Raw genomic sequence first — 21,883 nt, forward strand, 5'->3', positions numbered from 1 at the left:
ATCTGAATCAATTCGAATCCTTCCCCTGAGATTCGTGCGCGCTCTTTGCATCCAAGGTAGGTGGGAGGATAGTGATGATATGAACCAGATAAATTTCTAGTTCGGTTGCCAACCAACTTCTAGTTCTGTAGTTTGACATATATTATTATATTTATACATATCGCACAGCATCGCTCTAAAAGACTACTTGCGAATTCAGAAATCAATGCACGTGGACGTACGCGTCTGGTTGTCGCGGACCGCAAATAAAGTTTAATCTCCGCTTATGGATCTTGGAGAGCTCTCTGACGTATCGGTCTTTTTATACATATACACCCATTAGTATTTGGCCTACATCATCTCCAACTAATAATTGCATCATCTCCACTACTTTCGTTCGCAACGCCCCATTAATCGTCTTTCATTCTTAATTCCGAATCCCTCGCAGTGCTCACTAACAGGGCAACGACCCAGACTAAAAGTGTCAGTCGTTGGGCAGGTATATGCTCGCCAGGGTTGGGTCGCCCTCTACAACCATTGCAATCAATTACCAAATTCGCCTTCGCTGTCACGTTAAATTGGTAGCGCAGTCGCTGCAGGTCGTCTCGAACGTACTCACTGAGTTGTGTCTGGCGGGCAGCCAAGAGGCTCCCAAGGTCTGTCATCCGTGTTCAACACTCAGGGTTTTCTCTTTGGCGTAATTTCTTACATATTCTTATGTACTATCACAGACCCTTTTGACGAATGGAGAATGGCTCTCCCGTAGCGCATTTAGCTCCCTCATCTCGGACGCGCACGACATCTCGACGCCAGCGACCGCGTACCTCTTCATCACCCCTCTCCTTGCTGGAACGCCGGACAGCAAACGCGACTGTTTTCACTTCTGAGCATCTGATGTCCTTTTCAGTCGATACATCTTCCATACACGAGATTTCCTCTGCAGTCGTGTCTCGTTCTACTCGGCAGTCACCACGGTTTTCCCAGCAGTTTGTTCCACTCACACCCATCATCGCATCTCCGTCGAGCACCTCCGCGGCGAGCATGACAACCAACGTTACCTTTAACCTGAACTCCGACACGGATGATGAAAGGGATGGAAAATTTGCACACAGCGAGTCTGCTGCAGACGTGGAGATGACTATTCCAACCCCAACTTGGATGGCCACACCTCCAACACCACCTCCAAAATATGCCCATATATCTTCAACCTCTGTGTCCTTGCGACCACATTCGTCTTTCGTGACTGCCTCCGCCTCTTTCCCGGACCCTACGTTTGCCAGCATATCTGAACAGTCCCCGGAGTTGACTATGAAGCGTCGAGCGTCACTTCCTCCAATATCTGCTGTGAAACCCTTACCCGTCATTCCTCCCGCCGCACCGCCTTTGGCATTGACACCTCAACGTGACAATCCCGCTAAGCAAGGGACAAGATCATCCGGAAGTCCGTTACGTGTGAGTATCGGTGAACACAGTGAGGAACGATCACGTCGAAACGGCAAATCAGCAGCACTTCAGAAGAAACCATTGTTTCACATGCCGCAGGATGATTCAGATAAGGAGGATGACGGCAAGCTCCAGAAGTTGAATGGCCATCATAAGAATCCAGCTGAGGAGTCAAGTTCGGAAGCTGCCGATCATCCGCTTCAGGGAAAGGATGATGATCTTATAGGAAGCAAGGATGACGTGAGAAAATGTCATGCACTCTTGGAGTTGCTCTCCACGGAAGTCGGATACCTTTTTGATCTTAAGGTTCTTGTTACAGTGAGTCGATCGATCCGGATTGGCCAATTCTCGAGATGTTGATCGTCGCACGTTTCATCAGGTGTACCTTAGGCTTCTGCCCGGTCTGACGACTCGTCCACCACATCTCCCTTCTTCTAGCCTTGGGATGTCCCATTTCTCCCGTTCCGCCTCTCCTGCCTGCAACCCACCTTCATCGAACCCCGCTGTCCGCACACAATCTGTTTACCACCTGTCGGCCCCCGTGCCGTTCAGTCCCTGCGAAAACGTCCCCCTTGTGGTCAGTGCCCCACCAGCGCTGGTTGCTGTAATAAAGGAAAAGTATCCAATGCGGCGTGTATTCTCCCCCGCTGACCTTGGCTTGATAATTCGTAATATGGAGGACATTCTCAAGTTTCATGAACAATTAGTTTGTGAACTAAGGGCACTCGTTTCCCCTCTCGGCTTTCCGATGATTCTCGATGGGGCTAGTGGCGGCGTGACGATCATGCAGAAGGAATATACCCGCAATTTGGAGACATTACACTTAGCACTTGATGCAGTTGCCACAAAATTCATTGAACGGGTAGGTGCTATGCGATGCTTCCTGTCCCACAGTACTGAGTCTCCTTTAGGCACATGAATTTCATTTGTACCAATCGTTCTGCTCCGGACATCCTGAAGCATTCGACCTTGTCCGAAAAGTCCAACAGGAGTTCCCAGCCGAATGGGAGACGTTCGAGCAATCATGTGCCACCATAGCTGCTGAAATGCGCATCAATGGCTCGCTTCACTCTATCACCGACAAAGAAGCTGAAGATGACGATGGCGCAGACGGTACTCTCAGTGAAAACGAGTTGATCGCAAGGAGGCGACGGCATTCGCTTTCATCATTGGACGCGCCTAGTTGTCGGCAGAGTATTTCCCGCGTCAGCTCTAACGCCAACCTCAAGGCATCTGTAACCAGTACGTCTGAAAGTGGGCACTCAGACCGGGGGCAAACTGGCATGAAGTCGAAACTCGCATTCATGGATTATCTCATTAAACCTGTTCAACGTATCTGCCGTTATCCATTACTCCTCGATCAACTCCAAGATCATCCACGAAGTGCAAGCGGCAGCGGCGAGTCAAGCTCCGTGTCTAATGCGGAAAGCGGATCGCGCGATGCGGAGGTAAATTCGGTGCAAAGTGCGCTGAATGTCATGCGGGCCGTAGCCAGCTCCGTGGATGAAGCACGACGACAGCAGGATCTAGCAATCAAGTCCTCCCTCATTGCCTCACGGATATCGCAGGGACTAACCTTAGTAACGGCATTTTACACTAGACCTGCATCACACAATCTTTCTTTCGGTTTCCTGTCGTCCCTAGGCCCTTGTCATCTCGCGGGATCATTGGATGTGATCCACTACCCCAGTCTCAATGCGAGTAGCAACGGCACAGTCAAAGCCAAGTATCTCGGGGCTTTCTTGTACCCTGGGGGTTACATTATTCTTGCCAAAGTTCATAAAGTGAGGACATACGAGCCAAAACACTGGTTTTCCTTGGCGGGGTTTGACCTAGTCGACTCGACGAACGACGAAGGTATGTAGGTTTCAACTTATGGACACACAACGTTTAATAGCACCTTCGCTAGCCCTATTACCGAGTTGGTTTCGCCTTTCTGGGCGAGGTCACATTTTCGAGTTCGCAGCGTCTTGTCGCCGTGAGAAGGATGTCTGGAAGGCTGCTATTCATCATGCCCTGGAACTTCCTGCTGCATGGACGAGTGAACCGATATGCAGTTTTAGAGGTGATTCTAAAGGGGATTTCGTGTTGTCAATGCTAGAAGATACACCATACGAAGTGATCAGCCCTTTGCCCACTATCCAGTCTATTCCCGAGCTGGATAATGAAGCAGCATCTAGCAGAGACGAGAACCACTCACTCTCTGCCCATTCTGATCCACCGAGGTCGGGTCGGGCGTCCTACAAAACCGACCCATCTCAGAAATCTGACTCTGGTCATCAGCTCGGTCCTAGCCGTCGCTCATCCACCACATCCAATAGGACTTATCTTACCATGCTGTCAGAGTCGGATACAATTCATCTTGTACGCGCCACTGCCCCCGCACGTGAACAGGTCGATCGTGGACTCCTTGACGTGTTCTCGGAGAGCTGTCTCTCCGCTCGCTGCTATGCGCATACCCATGAAGAAGAACTATTTGAAGCATCGAAGGTGTCGCGGTCGTTCTCGAGGTCAAGCTCAGGATTGACTATGGCTGGTGCTATGAGTGTGGCTGCAAAGAATCGTCTGACCAAGCGGGAGAGTGTACTTGTCCCCAGGCGAAAGAGTTACATAGATGTTGGCGACATCCCTGCTGTACCTACCATCCCACCAGTCAAGCTGGCCAAACGCCGCCAACCAACGAAACTCAAGCTCGTTGCCGTTTCAAGGACTGCGTCTCTAGACGACGAAGTGAAACTAGATGGTGCCCCAGAGTCGCCTTCCCCTATGTCACAGTGTTCTTCTGTGTCTGTTTCTACTCCAGGGAGCCCTATCGTCCCCGGGTCACTATCTGCACCCACCTCGGTGCTGTCAGGTGTGGCTCCTCGACCAGACCTTACAGCCCGGAAGGAAGCTTTCGCGCCCAAACGAAGCCGTTCTATGGTCGAGAATGTCCGAGTCCTCTTCTCGCGTTCTACATCGCCAATGCTTCCCCTGTCATATCAACCATCTGATTCGGGTAGTGTATCAAATACACCAAGCCTACTCAAGTGGTGGTCGAAAGGGACGCTTCGAAGAAGGGTACAAAGTGCGCCCGATGTCCCACTCGAGGAACTTCCCTCAGATGCATCGACCAAGTCTCTCAGTAATCCACTTCCAAGCTTTCACCCTTCTTTGGCGTCCGCGGATCGTCCGATGTCACAACCTGATTTGATGTGCTTAAGTCAGTTTCCACATTCTGCCCCTGATTCGTCTGCTGGGGATTTCGGGGTTGTAGTGTCAACTCCAGTGCGATTGAGGACGTTGTTTGGGTCGCCCAGCCTCCGCCGCCGCTCGACCACTGCAGCCTCACTTTCATCATCTCCACTGGCAGGTAGCCAGGAGGGAGGATTTACTCCACGCACTGTGCGCATGCGTCGCAATCTTTCGTTTTTATCACGACTCACCCCCATGGTACCGGATACTGTTATGCAGAATTCATGATCATAGAACCACACCCTCAGGCTACATACCATAATTGACTGACTTCATTATTGTACTACTATTCATCGTCGCATATCTTATTTTTTACCAGCATCAGTTCATACAATCCCCTTTATTTCATCCTTTTCATTGTCCCATGTCATTATGGTCGTCATATATCACGACATACTGTACACGTAGGAATACAGGTTTTTTTGACCCTTTAAGCTTTAGAGCCGGTTCAACCAGTTTTAAAACTTATTCTGACGCGTGCACGTGATCAAACCTAGTCAGTCACGTGTGGACGCGCCGCATTGTTCGCTTAGTGCTATGTTCGTTTACTTGAGCCTTGTGTCTTTTAATCATCTCTTCATGAATATCTTTAATCTATGGATTTAAACAGCTCTCCTCGTAAGCAGATTCCATTAGCACGTGGGGATGAGACACCTCGTAAACCTTCCGCTCCATCTCTGACCAGACGGGTCTTCTATTGCGGGGTCGTGGTTGAGGGTTGTGATAGTGGCAGAAGGTTGCCCGAAGGTGAGCGGTACTGACGACTCCTGAAGAGTACAATCTGATTGGTGTAGATGTCCAAGATCTGGTTCTATCTCTAGGAGACCCCTGGTTGAGTCAGAATGATAGCCACATTCTGCCTTCCGCAACAGACACATCGTTCTCAGAACACCACCAGCCCGTGAGTGGTACATACTAACCTTTGTCTACAAAGGCGAGACGCTTCGCTTGCTCATACTCAGATGTGGTCTCCTTCATGTCTTAGGACGGTTTGCAGCGTAAACGTGCGCTTACAGATTCGACGGCTCTAACTGACGTGGTTAACGAACTCGTCAATACTGAACGATCGTACGTCAAGAGACTTCAAATACTGAAGAACGACTATGCAGACCCGCTTCGACAATTCTCCCGCAACAAGAACACCGCGATCTTGCCTGCGTATGAGGCTAAAACATTATTCGGCAATATCGACAATTTACTCCCAGTTAATGAGGCGTTCCTACTGGATCTCGAGAAGATGGTTGCACCTGATGGTCCTGAAACAGTTGGAGGTGTCGGGGATGTTGCCCTACGACATTTCAAAGATCTACGAGGGTTTGAGTACTATAAACAGTACTACGTCAAGCGAGAGGAAGCCCAGTCAATATTTGAACGCGAGATGATGAAGAAATCGTCTGGTTTCGCCGCATACATTGACGTAAGTGTTGATGCGACCCTTTTGGGGGCGCTAACTAGACTATTTGCTTCTAGCGCATCAAGTATTCGAACGCCGATGCCAGGAATCGTGTTGGTCTGCGGGAGCTACTCATGGACCCTGTTCAGCGGATTCCGCGATATACGTTACTCTTTCGCACCATGATGAAGTATATGGCGTCCGGAGATCCACAGCGCGCCAAATTGATAGAAGCCGATGATATCGCTAGCAAGATCGCTCTTGCGGAAACAGACGAACAAACCAAGCGAGCAGCAATTATGCATTGCCTCAACGCAACAGTGGATGGTTTTCCTCCTGGCTTGATTTCAATTTCACGACGATTCATTGATTGCATTGATGTCGATGATATTGTGCAAGATGGCTCAGCATCTGCATCGACCTCCGTCTCTAGCCTCGCTCTCAATGTGCTGCATTGTACGCTATTTCTTTTCGACGACAAGTTGATGATCGTCAAGCGACCTGGTAATGGCGAGAAAAGTGGTCGTTCGTTAGCTGGCTTGGACGACCTTGACAGACTGGCGAAGACTGGCGGTTTACCACTGCGCATGAAGAAAAGTGGCTTGAGTTGCAAAGGTGTCATTGATTTACCCGACATCGCTGCTGCTGACGTTGGTGGTGCTGGTGAGTTATCATATGATTGCTACCTTCAGTTTTTGTCATTCTTTCAGACTTTCACGTGTATATCGAGAATCCACCTCAAGACCAAAGTGATCGTTGGTCCGGTCGCTCGTTTCGTTGTCTTTCTGTTGTCTTCCCTCCTGCGCCAGCAAACCTCGACCCTACTCGGACTACCAGCGAGAAGGACCGGTTCCTTGAGAATTTATGGAATGCTCAGGCGAAATATAGGACCAAGTCAGGACAATCAGTTGTCGTGTGCGCTGATGAGCGTGAAGTAGAGTCGAGAGGAGGAAAAGTTACTATGGCTCGCACCTACTTCAATGTATACCAACGAACAGCCTTTTTGCAAGAACCCAAAAAGGTGCGTTTCATTTTTGTGCGCTGACCATTCTGTTTACAATGCGGACGCGTGCAGACCAAGATCGTCATGCATATAGACACGTTGGGGACCGCGGACCCCATTCCATTCGGAATAAACGGACCTCCATATGTGGTGGTCAGAATACAACCTATGGCGGGGGAAATTTCGCGATATACAGTTACCTCAAGCGATCCGTCTGATGAATCGGAGGAAGACATTGTTCAAACTGCAAGGATACCAGGTCGCATCGTCCAAACAAGTCTGTACCTAAATCTTGCTTTCCTTTTGTGATGATTGAGAATTGTATAGTCCATCAATACGGCCTGTTCAAGTTCAAAACTAGCAATGACTCCCGTCCTGCTACCCCAACCGCGAGCTCAAGATCTCGGGCACATATATTTAGCCTGGACGTGATCTCGAGAAATCTATTCAACGCCATACCAGGTTCTTCCAAGGGTGATTTCTTCGGTGGTTCCATTAATAGTCATCGCCGGTCGAAGTCATCTACCAGTCGCTCGTCTATCTATACCCAAACAACAACAACTACAGGCGACGGAAGTTTGACCAAGTTCTCTCGTCGATCCAATTCGACGGCTACTGCTCCAACTTCTTTGGCAGACGATGACTCTCTCTATGCCACCAAATCTTCGAGTTCACGCAAAAAATTGGTCAAAAGAAGTCGTTCACCGGGCACTTGTCGTTCCTCTCCATTGTCCCGGCAGACCTCTCCGTCACGAGATAGTTCCAGAATATCATTCTATAGCGATGGAGAGGAAGAGTTACCAGTTCGCCAGGACCCATCTGACCAAGATTTATCACTGCGTCTAGAACTCGCGCGACGCAACAGCCAGAATCAGCACGGAAAGCAGGCCGCGAAGCCTTCGTTGGATAGATCAGCAGAAGACACCATCTATGAAGGTATGGCAAAATGTGGTATTGGATTTTGCTGGCCTCATCGATACAATGTAGATGCTCCACCTCGGTCTTTACGTCCCACATCTCGAGCCTCTACAGCAGCAAGTCAGCGATCGACGACTCCTCGTCTCACGTCAACATCTCCAGGCAGAGGAACAGGACGACCTCGTTCTCGATTTGGTCCTCGTAGCATCTCCCCATTGCCACCGAAGAGTCCGACCAGTACTCCACCCGATCTTCCATCCATGGATGATGAGCTTGCGTTGGAAGCCCATATTGCATTGGAAGACCACATAGACTCTTTCCAAGACGATTCATCTTCCATTGAGGATGATGCTCCATCTCCATTACCACGCAGTAGACGTCAGCCATTCGTTACGAGTGGTAATATGGATTCCACGCCGAGACAGTCCAGCTCAACAACAGGCAGCGTGGAGCCACTCTCAATAAAAAAGAAGCCATCTACCAGGTCTAGTACATATACTCCAAGCCGTAAATCATACACGAGAATTTCCCCGCTGTCCAAGAGCACGGCGAGGATCGTGTCTCCCCGCAAAGTTTCACCTCAAATTCGAATCGCGCGTGTAGCCCACGCTCCTCATTCTCCCCAAGTTGACCATGCAGACGAACTGTTGCGGATCTCCCTATCTACCAAAGATGATGTACGTAAAACACGTATGTCAATTTGTCAATGATTTCATAGACAACATACAGGTTGAGTCATCACATCGTGTCATTAAACGGATGAAATTGGACCTACACGAGATTCGAGCTAGTGATGACATAGCGAGTCTCGACGAATCACGGAAGTGCTCTTCTCCTGATAAGTCGCTTGCTCGCACCCCACAGCGACCGATTCCCCAACCCATTGTACGTGAATCTATCGTTATTCACAAATTTCACGCTGCGACTGATATTCGTGGATTTAGACCAGGGAAGCACAGCAACGACTAGACGAGATGAGACAATTGATCAGTAAACGCCAGCAGGAGGGCACCCCTTTCAGTCGACCACGAAGTTTTGTGACAGAACTATTTACGCCTACACCACCTGCAACACTGGGTACATCGAACATCAGCCTGTTGAGCGAGTCCGTTGCTGATGCTGACAAGCTCCTGGCTTCTGCTTTGTCAAGCCATGATACATTGCACCAGAACCTTACGCAAGTGGTGTCTGATTTCAAGGAGGTACGAAAGGACAACAACTCTCGAAGTCATGACTCACCTTTTCCGCATAGAAACTATCGGACTTGGAGAAAGCTCGAGTGGAACTTCAGAACACGAAACGTCAATGCGAACTTGTGAAGAGTCTTCTTGCAGATGCTACAGCAGAGAAGGAGATCATGTACGAGGTCTGTGTCACGCATTATAATCGAATTCTAGGAGCTCATCAATATCCCAGGCGTTCAACGAAGAGCTAGATGCTATGTATAACGACGTACATCTCCCGGATGACGAAGCATGGACCAACATGACGGCTGATCTTCGCGAGTCGAAGGAATCGCAGAATGCACTAAGAAAGGAGAACTCGCAAGTATCATGCTTTCCGTTCCATTGATCCTCGACTGAATTTTGTTTCCTATAGACATTTGAAAAGGAGGCTAGCTGAGGTCGAATCTGAAAAAGAAGAGTGCGTATTCGTTTCACTTCGGAACATTCGACACAAACCAACTGCTTCAATTCCAGATGGGGTGCATTGCTGCGGGCACACGGACTTATCCCTTAGCTCAGGGACTATCTTATTTATCTTTTGGCATTCGCTTGTATATTGTTATCATCTCTGCACGCTCACATGTAATTCTGATCATCTCATATCTAGCAAACGTACAGTCTGAAAATGTGTGCCAATCCGACGAATTTGACTTATCGTCACTAGGATGTCACAATTGTCTATTAGAGTGACATTAAGTTAGCTCGAATCGTGTCTTATCACTGTACATCAACAACAAACCACATTCACAACCCAACTACCTCTCACCACAACACACCGTAAGCTTATAATTATCACTATTGGAACTCTTAACAAGTCCCTGTCGATTAGTGGTTAAATCGCCACGTTGTGGAACTCACAATACCGTGGCGCCGCAGGTTCAATTCCTGCCAGGGACATCTTTTTGCCTTCAAAAAAAGATGAAGAGAACGTTGTGTCGAACCACTAGAAAATGATTTTTTCTCGCCTGAACACCTATGACGACACGACGAGGACTTTCATCGCTCAACTTGACGTTCCTCGGAACCGCTTCCGCGCAACCGTCCTTAACCCGAAATCATTCTGCACTTGCTCTCCGATTGAACAGCGATGTCTGGTTGTTCGACTGTGGTGAAGCTACGCAGCACCAAATCCAAAAGTCTAAAGTGAAGATGGGTAAGATTGAAAAGATCTTTATCACTCATACCCATGGTATGTCGTTGTTAATTTCAGCATTGCTTTCCCAGCTGACGTTCACTGGCTGATAGGGGATCATATCTTTGGTTTACTCCCCCTCTTGGCAAGTATGCTGAACGGTGCCGGGGGAACAGCGGATGGAGTAGAGGATCCTCGTACACACATGGTCCAGGACCTATTGGATGTTTGTACATTTGCCGCACTATTATGTTGCCACTGATTGAGGCTTTCATCAGCCCATCGAAATTTACGGGCCCTTTGGAACCAGGGCATATGTCCGCAATGGCCTCAAGTATACACATACCCTCCTAGGCGCGCCTTACGTCGTTCACGAATTGCGGTCACATTCTGACCCACTAGATGGAGACCCCACCTCTCTAGCTCTTCATGCGTCCGAATCTCCAAATGGCCGTAATATTCCACAAACAAACGGTGTTTGGTCAGACGTGTATCACGATACCATTATTTCAGTTTCTGCGGCTCCCATTTTACACTCCGTGCCGTGCGTTGGTTATGTTGTAACAGAGGCGCCTATACCCGGAAAAATGGACCCTGCGAAGTACATACCACATCTTAAGCGTACCAAGACGCCGATGTCCGTTATGAGCCGCCTTCAACAGGGAGAGAGCATCGAACTCTCAGATGGCACAGTGTTACAAGGCCCTCTCAAGAGGCCCGGACGTAAACTTGTCATTCTTGGAGACACATATGATCCATCACCAATAGCCGAATTGGCTTCATCTCCGGACTTGCTGATACACGAAGCAACAAATGCCCATTTGCCAGCCTTGGACTCGCATACCAAAGCTGAAGACACATTTGAGAGTGTCGAGGCACGCACAAAATCCAGAGGGCACTCTACTCCCCAGATGGCTGGTGCTTTCGCGGCACGGATCAGAGCGAGACATTTAGTACTCAATCATTTCTCGGCCAGATACCCGGGGAACGACGATGTCGATCCAATGGCAAAGACAATTATGGAGGGCATTGCACGTTTAGCTGAAGAGCATCATAGCGGGAAAATTACATGTGCGAGGGATTTTATGAGTTTCGACGTGGATGTACCATAGGAACACGCATGAAATAAGTAGCAATGCAAATTCAATCATCTGGTGGGTCAGATAATGCGCTGCTTGCATCGCTTGCTTCTCCTTCTTCCAATTCTTCTCGGGCTTTTTTCGCCTTCACCTTTGGATCTTCTGCAACCTCTCCCATCTCTATGTCGTCATCTTCTTCTGGAGGTCGCAGTGACGAGGGTGTATGCGAACTGGGTGCGAATTCATTGACAGCGGGATTGAGTTTCGATGAGAGCGATGTGCCAATGGACTGGTCATCCTCCCCATCTTCCTTCTCTTCAGCTACCTCGCCCGTCTCCTTCTCATCTTCATCCAATCCTTCATCCACTATTTGTGAGCTGTCACGCATGTTAGGCAAATTGTCATCGGCTTCTGTGCCGTCTGGGGCTGGCGTAGCAGCAGGGGTCCCTACACCTGATGTAGCAGATTCTTTATCTTTGCCCATAAGGCGAAGAGAGCTCAAGTCCATGACGATACTGTCTAAAGCAGTTTTCTGGCCCCTTATGATTCGGTCCTGAGTCTCGTGTTCCGCGTTAATAGCAGCCATGTCATTTTCAAGCGACCGTATCGCCCTGAATGTTATTGAGAAATATACCAGAACATTTTGAACATGACCCACTGCTCAAGCTCCTCGCGACTTGGGAGAGTATTGATCTTCTCGGCAATTGTGTCGTATTCGACCTTTCGCTTGCGTTCCATGTGTGCATGCTCCAGTGCGACTTTCAGCTCCTCAATTTGACTACGCAGAGCATCATGTTCCTTCTCTGCGTATTCATTCCTCAGGCGTCCACTTCCATGCGAAGCTCAATGAACTCACCAATCTTCTCCCGCTCCCGCTGATATTCCTCCACTTGCCTCCGCTCGGCTTCGCATACCATCATGCTCTTTTTAAGAGCTAGTTCAAAGGACGATAGCTCGATTAAGAATGCCTCCCGTGCATCCTCGACTGTTCCAGAAGAACTAGGTGGCACAAGGAGATGGTGTACTAAGGAGGCGTAGTTGTGAAACTTTTTGACCACCCGCCGAAGTGGTCGTTCGTCGTTCGTAATACGCGTGTGTATGATAGCATCTGTTAAAAGCGCGTTGCTTGTCTATTAACATAGGGATCCAGCTTTTAGTATGATTGATTCATGCCTTCTTCTTCAGCAGTTAATGGTGGAATTGGTTGTGATAACTCTGGCACGGTTGATTCTGGGACTGCCATGAACGTTAGCCGTAGTACTCTAACACGCGGGAGTCGGGGAGTGAGATCTGATATCCGAGACTTGGATGCGAAGGGATTGAAAACAGATGAAATTCCGTCATGTTACATCAAGGGCTAAATTGTAACTATATTTAGGACAAGGACAACTGTTCCTTGAACATTGTGCAATGCGGACGAAAATGTAACAATTGTATTGTATTCGAAAATACCAAAAAATGTAAGAGATCATGCAAACGGACAACACAAATAAGTTAACCCCATTCATCTGGCACAAACGGGGTGACTAGATCATAAATCTCTTCGTTACCTCCCCGCCCTCTTGGAGTTTTTCCGCGGTTGATAACGCGTTTAAACATCCCACCCAGACTTCGAGAGGTATCAGAAAAGTCTGTACTGATCGGCCTCCCGTTGTCTCTGGGATAGCAAGAGTCGATATTAAGAGCAAGCCTCCGAAGGCCACTGGAGCTATCGTGAGCGGCCTTCCTGGAAGCCTGGACAGCTGATTGTAAGTACATTGCGAGGTTGGGAAAGTTGATTGGAAGTGTAGGGTATGGAGTGGAAGTCGCGGGAACCACATAGTATTTTGCCATTGGCGAATCAGCCCCATCACGGAGGAGCTGCGGTAGTGGTGACAGAGTATAAGAGTAAGGAAGTACGGTTACATCGCCATTGGTATACTTATGCGAGTTTGTGACTGATGGAGGTACTGGCATGTCAGTCGTCAAATAGATAACTGTTCGCCATTCCGAAGCAGAGTGATGAATCTGCAGTGCCGGTCAGCTTTGGTACTCCGCTAGACAGCCATCCTTACCTTGACAAACTGGATTACAGTTCTCAACTTCAGTTCATCATCTTTTGCAACAGTAAGAGCTTCTATGGTGGGCTCGACGCGAGTCCCACTTAATCGCGCCATTAGCTTCAACAGGTGACGCCAGGAGGGTGACTGAATGTGAAATATTGGTGCCTTCCCGTATGGTAATGTTATAATATTGGGCATGGCCTCTCCCATAGGTGACAATATTGTGGAGATTGATGGTGGTTTAAAGCCCATTGCTGCAAAGTTTTTAATGAGACGAAGAAGAGCGCACGACGACAATACTTACAGACACCCATCAACATATCTGGTTCAACATACTGGTTGGCGGTCAGTATTGGCGGGGATCGAGCGACAGAATCAGTCCCCTCGTCACCCTCTTCCTCCTGAGTGTCTTCGTCAACTGAATCCAATATATCTGTGTGAGATGGCAAGCTGAAGGAAAGAGGTGGACTCGTTGATGCAGTTTGAACCGACATTGTAGGGGTGAAGAGCGAATGGATTTGTTCACTCGATGAAGATCGACCACTCAAAGAACTACTCTCGGAGTTTGCGACAGACGGCTTGCGTGGAAGTGGCTGTCTGGGTGGTGGTAGAAGAGGTTCCATGCTCAGATTCTGCTGTGGCGATGACATTGGATGTGAAGATACAGGATTTGGACCCGGTAATGGGCGAATATAGTCACTCGAGCTCGATCGACAGAACTCGACGGATGTAGAAGACATGGTTGATGTTCCAGCAGTACCACAGCCAGCGTTCATTGATAAATCGTTCGGTTTCAAAATGGTCGAGACAGTATTGTTGTATGATGGTAGTGTTAGAGTGAAGGTTTCTCGACTCGAGATAGTGGCATCAGTTGCGGATTGTATTGATTCTTGACTTTCTTTGCCCGACTGATAGACAGATTTTTCGTCGCAGGAACTCTCGGATGTGGAGGGTGTAATCATGTGCAGAAAGCTTGTGCCTTCTGGGAATTGTTGATGATTCTGGGGGCTGAGGTGGACGTTTTCTAGAGAAACAGGTATGAAAGATGTCGAGGGTTCACCCGAAGAATCCTGATGTCCGTCGAAGATGTTATCAGACACAATCTTGCTGTAACTGTTAGCGAAGGTACGTGATTCTTCCAACGCCTTCATCAGATCTGCTTCTTCCTGAGCGAGAATGTCATCCTCCCGCTGATGCGCCTCTGACTCGGATAACGCTAGCGCTAGTGCGATATCTTTGTCATCGGTGGAAGATTCTTCGCTGAACATCGGTCGGCTAGATGGCCCTGCAATAGGACCAGGAATGGACTGTGGATAGAGCGGGTTGCGCTGTGAGGAAGCAGTAATTGCCATTGGTGGTTTCGGAGGAATAGGTGGTCGTGGAATGGTATGGCCAAGAGGTGCCGTAATTCCGATTGGTTTCTGGGGTACGGGAGGCGATGTTGAGGAGGGATGCTGCCTAGGATAGAAGTAATCGCCATAAAATGACGTATGCGATGGGGATGCAAGAAATGAGGTGGGAGAATTGTATAGAAGTGCAGTTTGTTGTTGCTGAAGACCAGCATCACTGGCGGAAGGCCGTCGACCAGGGGTCAAACTCGCAGGAATATTATGTCTCGTCTGAATACTGAAATTGGCCGAGGGAGGTTGGGATTGAAACGGTGAACCTGGCAATGTTGTATGGCGGGTTCGAGGTGGAGGTGCTCGTCCGTTACTCGTAGATGTCAAACTGAGGGATGGGGAGTGATGAGGAATCCACGATGCTGCACCATCATCGTGCTCGTTAACGCCGCCATATTAAATAAATTGGAACTTTGCTCACACTGTTGATTGTAATGCATCCCAAACCCCCCTTCACTCATAAAGTTTTAGCTGTTTACAGGTTTCCGAGTCAGCGGCTAGTAGCTGCGCTGATCCGAGTTATCAGCCAGCCAATTTTCCTGCGGCAGCCTAAAAGGGCCTCTGCAGAACAACTGCTGCGGAGGGTATCTGGAATCAACCTGGGAGGTTAGAGCGAGCAAAGAGTCTGAATGCACACAGAAGGATGAGTCTGGTGTGAGAGAACACGCGGAAAAGTCATTGAGCGCGCTCGAACTCAGTTCACGCTTAGGACTCGCATCTTTGGACATATTGGGCGCGGTCCCCTATAAACGCCCAAGCTCAAGCCCTGGTCTAAGCTGTGCGTCACGTCGAGTACCTGAATAATGTGCCTTCTGTCGGACAGTACTACTCTTGACATAATTCCTGAATAAATGTCATTGGCAGCAAGATCAATCCAGAACAAAATCCAGATATACAAGCTAAGGCAGTACTTTAACAGTCTAGCGTACAAAATGCAAAGGGACAAATGAATGGTGTAAACATGTATGCTGGGTAAGTGCTTGTGTAGAGTCAAAGACAAAGAATATGCATAGGTGGCACGGAATAATTGCAGTAAAAAAGATAACGAAACGACACGGAGACCGATGCAACGTGAAACGCGAGAGCGTAAAAAGGTCATGATACACGAGATGCAGTGACTTTTGCGGAAAGGCCTTGTACAGCCGAAGTCTTGAATCCAAGTCTCCGCATGACGGCCAGAAGATCAGCCCTCTGCACAGGTTTAGTGAGTGAGGCAGTAAATAAGCTGCTGTCGTTCGTGTCTGCAGCGCTGTAGGCACTGACAGCAACCATAGGTGTATTGGAATTCCTGCCATTAGTTGTCTTGATGTATCGAGCAGCACCCTCACCATCAACTACAAGTTGCGACAAACGTCAGGAAACAGGCACACTAGACTGAGCGTATCACGTACCGACTGGCATGTGTAAATCCATGAGGATACAGTCAAATTCTATGAGAAATTAGACCATAAAACCACGACACGGACATCAAGCCTACTTACTGATATCACCCATGGCAACGCTCATGGCCTCTGACCCATCCGCAACCACGACTACGCGGCAACCAAGACGTATGAGAAGCGTCTCCAGTATTTTGGCGGTTATTGGGTTGTCCTCGGCGAGTAGACAAGTCACCGCACGGTCGGTGGGATCGGGCCCTTTCTTCAAATCGATCGAGTGAACCGATGAAGGAGGTGTGTCGAACTGACTCGAACTTTGCCCCGCCGACGAGGGCCAGTGATCAGAGCCAGAACCTTCGCCAACACTACTGGAAACAGACGCCTTGCGCAAACGGCTTGGCATTGTGTTCCTCCGCTCCACGCCATCCAGATGGTTGAGTTTGAAACGCTCCAATGCTCCAAATTCAGACGGCTTGCGCGCGTGACTGCCGCTGCTACTCCCGGGTGTCGAAGGAGGTATACTTGCTCGTGAAGGAGATGAAGCTATGGATGAAGTGGACGTTGATGGTGAAGGAGGACCCTGAGAAAATGACTTCTGATCTAGAGCTGTCACTACACTGGGCGGCTTCTTGAACCTCTGCGAGGTGCTTTTCCTCCTGCTATGTGAGCCTACCGGGTCGGACAAGGTATGCGTCATCGGGGCCAGTTGGTCAGTCTTCAATTTGCGAATAACATCGTCATTCGCTTGTTTTAAGACCGGTAAGTTCTTGAAACTGAACGACCCAAAATCGTCACTAGCAGGCGACGGGGCTGCATCGCGACTGCCCGGCAGTGGTATAGGCTGTGCTGGGGGAGGCAGTGTAAGCGACGGGCTATCCATAGGGTTCGAGATAGCGATATCCTCCTCGTGGAATAACTGAGGTATAGCCCCACGCGGATCGAAGTAATCGGTCGATTCAGGATCAGAAACTTGAGGAATGAATGCTGCCTCTGTAGACGTCACTTTGTCCCACTCTATGCCTTCAAAGAAGGGATGCCCCTTAATTTCATCTGCGCCACCAGCCCCGAGACGAGCGGATGGGTCTATACACATCAGCCGTTGCATGAAGTCACGGGCCTCATCGGAGAACTCCACCCAGTCCTCGTGCCATTCGATGTGTCCAGAAAGGATATTCTCGAAAACCTTCTCTGGCGTCTCCGCATGGAAGGGGGGAATGCCGTATAAAAATTCGTAAGTTATGACACCAAGAGCCCACTGTGCGGTAAACAGCTTAGCAACGTGAACGCACAAGGCAATGATAAGGCACTAACCCAGTCCACTGCAGCATCATCTCCACGAAGGCCAAGAATGGTTTCTGGAGCAAGGTAATCTGGCGTACCAACAAACTTCTGCTCCCCCGGGGGTGTGTGACCACCCGAGTACGAGCGCAAGTCGGTGGTCAATTCCGTGGCAAATGATTGCAGAGGACTTTCACCAGCCCTGCTTCGGCGTGAATGATGATTGTATATAGATTCGGAACCAGATTCGCTTGCGTCATCTGTGGAAAGCTGATAAGGCGAAATTCCTTGTCGTGGCACCGGATGTGTTCCCTGGTTAAAATACGAACCTCCGCCAATCATTTCGGTTGAAAGTAAGGGTGATGAAAGAAAGCCAGAGTCAATTGAAGGTGGTCGCGAACGTGAATCATATCTTGTGCGATGCCTCATACCCATGCCCATGGGTTCGCGCGTTTGACGACCAAGGAGACCAATCCTACTCAAACCGAAATCAGTGAGTTTCAAGTGACCATGCTGGTCGATGAGAAGGTTGTCAGGCTTCAAGTCACTGCAAAAACGATAAGCATGCGGCTTCTGCAAATTTTGTAGAACTTACCGGTGAACAACGCCACGCTGGTGGAGATACTCAAGCCCCAGTACAACTTCAGCAATGTACTGCTTCGTCCACTCTTCGGGAAGCGAGCCCAAAGACTTGATGAGAGCGGCACAATCGCCACCATTCAGATACTCCATAACCAGATACAAGTTTTCCTTGCTCTGGAATGTGAAGTACAACTTGGCAACGAACGGCGACTCGGCCTGCTTCATAAGAATCATGCGCTCCGCCTTGACATTCGTGATTTGGTTCTTCGCAATCATATCGGCCTTTTTCAGAACCTTAATAGCGTAATAGTCTCCGGTCGCCTTCTTCTTCGCAAGGAAGACAGATCCAAAGGCTCCTTTGCTGATAGGTTTGATGATGTCAAAGTCTTTGATAGAAGTCGGAGTCGATCGTGATAAAGGAGCTGCAGACGATTGGCGAGGAGATAGAGGGACATTTGATACTGAAGGACTAAATATGGGATTCACTGTAGAATGACGGCGATGCCCGCGTCGTGTAGCAGTGGGCGCATCTCGAGGGGATATGCTGGGTGACAGGGGCGGGGTGACCAAAAGCCGCGGTTCCAGAAGGTTGCTGGCCGAACGTCGTGTTCTAACGGTAGCATTCCCTGGTAGACTGTCGTTGAGGTCCATGTATGGAGGCTGATCGTCGGGAGATGGTGATGCTGTGATTGGGGCAGCCAAAGCAAGAGGCGAAGATATGGATGATGGCGTGGACGACCTTGTGGGCATCTTGTTGATGATTTGCCATGCTGGAGGAGCAAACTGAGGTACAGGAGCAGAAACGGAGGCGCGACTAGCATTTGGGGTAGCGATCAATATAGGAGACGCGGAAGCCATGGGGGTAGGCTCGGACGACAGTAGTTCTTCAGATTGGTTGGTGGCACGATCGTCGTCAACCGGTGCCTCTACGTCTTCGGGAATAGGTAGAATCGATGGATCAATTCCATCGTGGTATTCACCCTCATCTTCACTGTCGCTACTTTCACCCGCTTCAACAATCGCTAGACTCTCGGTGACTTTCTCTTCCCATTCGTGCCAGATCTTCTCGGAGTACTTGATGGTATTCTGCATCCGAACGACATTGTCAACCTTCTGCATCATGATACGCTCCACGTCTTCAGCAAGCTGAGAGAGAGCAGCATCCTCAACAGGCGGCCGACACCATGTACGGATCTGGGACATCTTCCGCTCCGATCCTGGCGAAAGTAACCGCTGACGCTCGATTGGCTCCTTCGACTCCTCCTCCTTCAGAGAAGGCATGGAAATCTCAGAAGCAACCAGGAGAATCTCGTCAAGCGATTCCAACATCCTGCGCTGTGTCTTCTTCATGCTCAACCTCTGCATGTAATCCCGCCGGAACAACTGCAACGGACTAGGGATGCTCGGCAAACTTGAGTGCGTGAAAACGGGGACTCCTCTGTATTCGGGGGGCGAAGTTGGGGAAGGAGTATCCATGGCAGTCATAATGTCTCGAATCGTGTTCTTGAGCTCGCCAATAGACTCGTTGCACTCGACAATCTCAGCTTCAAGCCGGTGCACTTCGACACAGGTCTCGCTATGCTTCTCGAAGTACCACTGCGGGATTTGACACTCGCAAATCCGACACAATATGGGCTCCATGGAAATCGGCTGCACGAAGGGAAAGGGCGTCACTGGTTCGAGTCCAGAGCGGTCGGCAAGCAGTTCTTTGGAAGGCTCCTCAACAATGGGTCCATCTCCAACATCACCGGATTCCAGGACAATGGAGGGCGAAGGATAATCCCATCTTGGGGAACCTACTGGCTTGGCAACCCACATCGTGTGAGACGGTTGTGCATCCTCACGGTCGATCATGAGCATGCCTTTGCCCTCCATTTGTTGGTAAAGAATGCCAGACATTGAAGCATCATGGTCGCCCTCTGGCTCGACTTGAAGTCCGAAGCGCACCTCTACAGTATGCGAATCATCCTGTTGTAGTTGATAAGTGGCATCCCGAAAAACGGAACAATCTGCAGGGGCGAGAAGATGTGAAATTCTAGTTCCAGCAAGTTTCGACGGCTCCGTCCTAAGCGCCATAATACGTCAGACAAGCCGAACATCGCCAGAAACAATATCCTTACCCGACAACAACTCTCCATGCATAATTGACCCAAATAAAGTGGTCGCCGTCCAAACTTAGCTCCATTACGATGTTTTGGTTCTGTGCAGTCTCAGCTTGCAGACGTAATCTTTCGGTAGCCAGGACGCGTGCAGACTCATTATGTTCAACGGCTTTCCGTGCCGGTTGTTCTGGCGAAAGAGACGATAATGAAAGATCTTTTGGAGCATCATCTCTGGAACGCCTTCCCTGACTCATCGGCCTTGACAACCGAAGTCGACTTTCATCATCGGCCGTAAGACGTAGCTCCTCCTGGCGACTGCGGACAGTGGGTGTAGGCGCTGGAGGATGCTCATCGGGTGGCTTCAAGACGAACATTAGGGGTTCGTCTTGCTCGTCTTCATTATCATCGAAATTCCAGAATTGCTTTTCGGCCTCCCACCATTCGACTACACGGCTGAGACTGGCAACGGCAAGTAGGACTTGCACATACCAGTTCCGCCCATGCCAATCTGGATGCTCATCCCACGCCTTACCAATAATCTGTACCCGTTGAACGAGTGACTCGCAAACTTTAGGCTGGGCTGTGAGTGAGGCTGTTGACATATCAGTGACATCTGTTGCTACGCCAATGAGGTCATAAAGCGCGGTCATGATGGGATCAATAGGGTCATCCAGTAGTATGCGGGAAGAGCGACGATTGATGGAAGAAGGCAAAGGAATGGCCTCGGAAAAGCTACTGTGTGTTGCGGCCGGCGGAAGTGGGGATCTAGACCGGGAGGTCGAGCGGGAACTCTGGCCGGATTTAACTGGACGGATGGGAATGTGAACGCTGCGTGAAAGTCTACGGGAAGATATACTCTGAGCAGGCCAAGCCGTGGGAGGCATCGCATTGGATTGCTTGCGAGGATTGACAACGTCTGCCAGCGTGGCAGCTGCAACAATGGGGCTAGGGACATAATTACTGGAAGACGGCGTGGAAGCAACTTGTTTCTCCCATGTCGAATTGCTATACCTTCGCAAGGAGGGACTGAGGGAAGAGTTTGATGCTGCAAGGAGACCAGGTGATGAGACCCGATGAGTCAGAGAGGGAACCTTTGTACTGTCGTCCTCTGGTAACGCACGTTGTCGACTATGGCTTCTTTCTTGTTCAAGCTCATAGCCACTGTCAGAATAAGTATCAGCCTGGGAAGCAGGCCGAGGATCCGAAGAGTGGTATACGAAGGCCTCGCGAAGAGGCTCTGCGTCGCCGTACTGAGAGTCACGGTCAAAGTCCCTGTCCCGATAGTCACGATCGATGTCGCGTTCTTGGTCACCATCGCGAAGTCTCTCTTCGAAGAAGGCAGTGATATTGTTTATCACACGACGTAGCTCCTTGTCACAATCTGCCTTTGCGGTCTTGAGACGACGAGTGACATGTCGCCGAACGAAAGGCATGGAGACGGTATTTGAACCTGAACCATAGGAGGTGCTACTGTTTGACTGAGAAATAGGCTGTGGTAGCACTGACTCTGGAGCGAATACGAGGGGACTTGGGGGTTGACGACGATGAATACTGGCAAAATCAGACATGTATGCCTGTCAGACAATGCCAGACCAGGGTACTAGAAATAGTATGCCGCTAGGAGGTTGTAAGCGATAGTCAGACTTAGAAGAGAGAAGAAGTATTTAAACTGACTTGGAAGAGAGATGATGAT

At 49.4% G+C, this 21,883-nt stretch overlaps 6 protein-coding genes and 1 non-coding gene across 7 annotated transcripts; 4 read left to right on the plus strand and 3 right to left on the minus strand.

The window, feature by feature from the left end:
• The first annotated feature begins 293 nt into the window (after nucleotides 1–293).
• Nucleotides 294–5,212, plus strand: HD556DRAFT_1323287 (uncharacterized protein). Its single transcript, XM_041301420.1, has 5 exons — nucleotides 294–635; nucleotides 711–1,740; nucleotides 1,802–2,284; nucleotides 2,334–3,279; nucleotides 3,332–5,212. The coding sequence occupies exons 2-5, from the start codon at nucleotides 724–726 to the stop codon at nucleotides 4,882–4,884; spliced, it is 3,999 nt and encodes a 1,332-aa protein (XP_041167121.1). The 5' UTR covers nucleotides 294–635; nucleotides 711–723; the 3' UTR covers nucleotides 4,885–5,212.
• A 40-nt stretch (nucleotides 5,213–5,252) lies between these two features.
• On the plus strand, nucleotides 5,253–9,710 carry HD556DRAFT_1224330 (uncharacterized protein; the record flags this gene model as incomplete). Its single annotated transcript, XM_041296950.1, has 14 exons — nucleotides 5,253–5,403; nucleotides 5,451–5,557; nucleotides 5,642–6,073; nucleotides 6,127–6,712; nucleotides 6,760–7,070; nucleotides 7,125–7,329; nucleotides 7,380–7,988; nucleotides 8,040–8,647; nucleotides 8,700–8,855; nucleotides 8,915–9,172; nucleotides 9,223–9,336; nucleotides 9,387–9,532; nucleotides 9,570–9,614; nucleotides 9,671–9,710. 14 exons carry the CDS (start codon nucleotides 5,253–5,255, stop codon nucleotides 9,708–9,710), a joined length of 3,768 nt encoding a protein of 1,255 aa, XP_041167122.1.
• A 108-nt stretch (nucleotides 9,711–9,818) lies between these two features.
• Nucleotides 9,819–11,456, plus strand: HD556DRAFT_329834 (Metallo-hydrolase oxidoreductase). The gene is made up of 4 exons (XM_041310292.1): nucleotides 9,819–9,973; nucleotides 10,026–10,385; nucleotides 10,442–10,554; nucleotides 10,607–11,456. Exons 2-4 carry the CDS (start codon nucleotides 10,172–10,174, stop codon nucleotides 11,438–11,440), a joined length of 1,161 nt encoding a protein of 386 aa, XP_041167123.1. The 5' UTR covers nucleotides 9,819–9,973; nucleotides 10,026–10,171; the 3' UTR covers nucleotides 11,441–11,456.
• On the plus strand, nucleotides 10,011–10,093 carry HD556DRAFT_t8. The gene has a single exon. It is a non-coding gene; the product is annotated as a tRNA-His (tRNA).
• A 15-nt stretch (nucleotides 11,457–11,471) lies between the features above and the next one.
• Nucleotides 11,472–12,751, minus strand: HD556DRAFT_1516539 (Tho complex subunit 7-domain-containing protein; the record flags this gene model as incomplete). Its single annotated transcript, XM_041309080.1, has 4 exons — nucleotides 11,472–12,018; nucleotides 12,066–12,210; nucleotides 12,264–12,537; nucleotides 12,677–12,751. The coding sequence occupies 4 exons, from the start codon at nucleotides 12,749–12,751 to the stop codon at nucleotides 11,472–11,474; spliced, it is 1,041 nt and encodes a 346-aa protein (XP_041167124.1).
• A 150-nt stretch (nucleotides 12,752–12,901) lies between these two features.
• HD556DRAFT_1224696 (uncharacterized protein) lies at nucleotides 12,902–14,072 on the minus strand (the record flags this gene model as incomplete). The annotated part of the gene is made up of 3 exons (XM_041296969.1): nucleotides 12,902–13,414; nucleotides 13,462–13,703; nucleotides 13,754–14,072. 3 exons carry the CDS (start codon nucleotides 14,070–14,072, stop codon nucleotides 12,902–12,904), a joined length of 1,074 nt encoding a protein of 357 aa, XP_041167125.1.
• A 1,617-nt stretch (nucleotides 14,073–15,689) lies between these two features.
• Nucleotides 15,690–21,807, minus strand: HD556DRAFT_1323300 (RIM15, signal transduction response regulator). The gene is made up of 7 exons (XM_041301421.1): nucleotides 21,311–21,807; nucleotides 20,209–21,235; nucleotides 18,102–20,153; nucleotides 17,540–18,053; nucleotides 16,331–17,483; nucleotides 16,241–16,279; nucleotides 15,690–16,183 (listed from the first exon to the last, which is right to left on the minus strand). The coding sequence occupies exons 1-7, from the start codon at nucleotides 21,756–21,758 to the stop codon at nucleotides 15,945–15,947; spliced, it is 5,472 nt and encodes a 1,823-aa protein (XP_041167126.1). The 5' UTR covers nucleotides 21,759–21,807; the 3' UTR covers nucleotides 15,690–15,944.
• Between the last annotated feature and the right edge of the window lie 76 nt (nucleotides 21,808–21,883).

This window comes from Suillus plorans, assembly GCF_016647745.1.
Source record: "Suillus plorans strain S12 chromosome Unknown HD556scaffold_2, whole genome shotgun sequence".
In the NCBI taxonomy this organism is placed as follows: domain Eukaryota; kingdom Fungi; phylum Basidiomycota; class Agaricomycetes; order Boletales; family Suillaceae; genus Suillus; species Suillus plorans.

What these genes read in the sequence shown, in the direction of transcription:
- HD556DRAFT_329834 (XM_041310292.1), top strand. Translation starts at nt 10,172, where the DNA reads ATGACGACACGACGAGGACTTTCATCGCTCAACTTGACGTTCCTCGGA. An exon ending in CTTTATCACTCATACCCATG is followed by an intron (nt 10,386 to 10,441) that starts GTATGTCGTTGT and finishes ACTGGCTGATAG; the next exon opens with GGGATCATATCTTTGGTTTA. An exon ending in TGGTCCAGGACCTATTGGAT is followed by an intron (nt 10,555 to 10,606) that starts GTTTGTACATTT and finishes GGCTTTCATCAG; the next exon opens with CCCATCGAAATTTACGGGCC.
- HD556DRAFT_1323300 (XM_041301421.1), bottom strand. Translation starts at nt 21,758, where the DNA reads ATGTCTGATTTTGCCAGTATTCATCGTCGTCAACCCCCAAGTCCCCTC. An exon ending in GCATGGAGAGTTGTTGTCGG is followed by an intron (nt 20,154 to 20,208) that starts GTAAGGATATTG and finishes TATGGCGCTTAG; the next exon opens with GACGGAGCCGTCGAAACTTG. An exon ending in CGTTGCCATGGGTGATATCA is followed by an intron (nt 16,280 to 16,330) that starts GTAAGTAGGCTT and finishes AATTTCTCATAG; the next exon opens with AATTTGACTGTATCCTCATG.
- HD556DRAFT_1323287 (XM_041301420.1), top strand. Translation starts at nt 724, where the DNA reads ATGGAGAATGGCTCTCCCGTAGCGCATTTAGCTCCCTCATCTCGGACG. An exon ending in ATCTTAAGGTTCTTGTTACA is followed by an intron (nt 1,741 to 1,801) that starts GTGAGTCGATCG and finishes ACGTTTCATCAG; the next exon opens with GTGTACCTTAGGCTTCTGCC. An exon ending in CCACAAAATTCATTGAACGG is followed by an intron (nt 2,285 to 2,333) that starts GTAGGTGCTATG and finishes AGTCTCCTTTAG; the next exon opens with GCACATGAATTTCATTTGTA.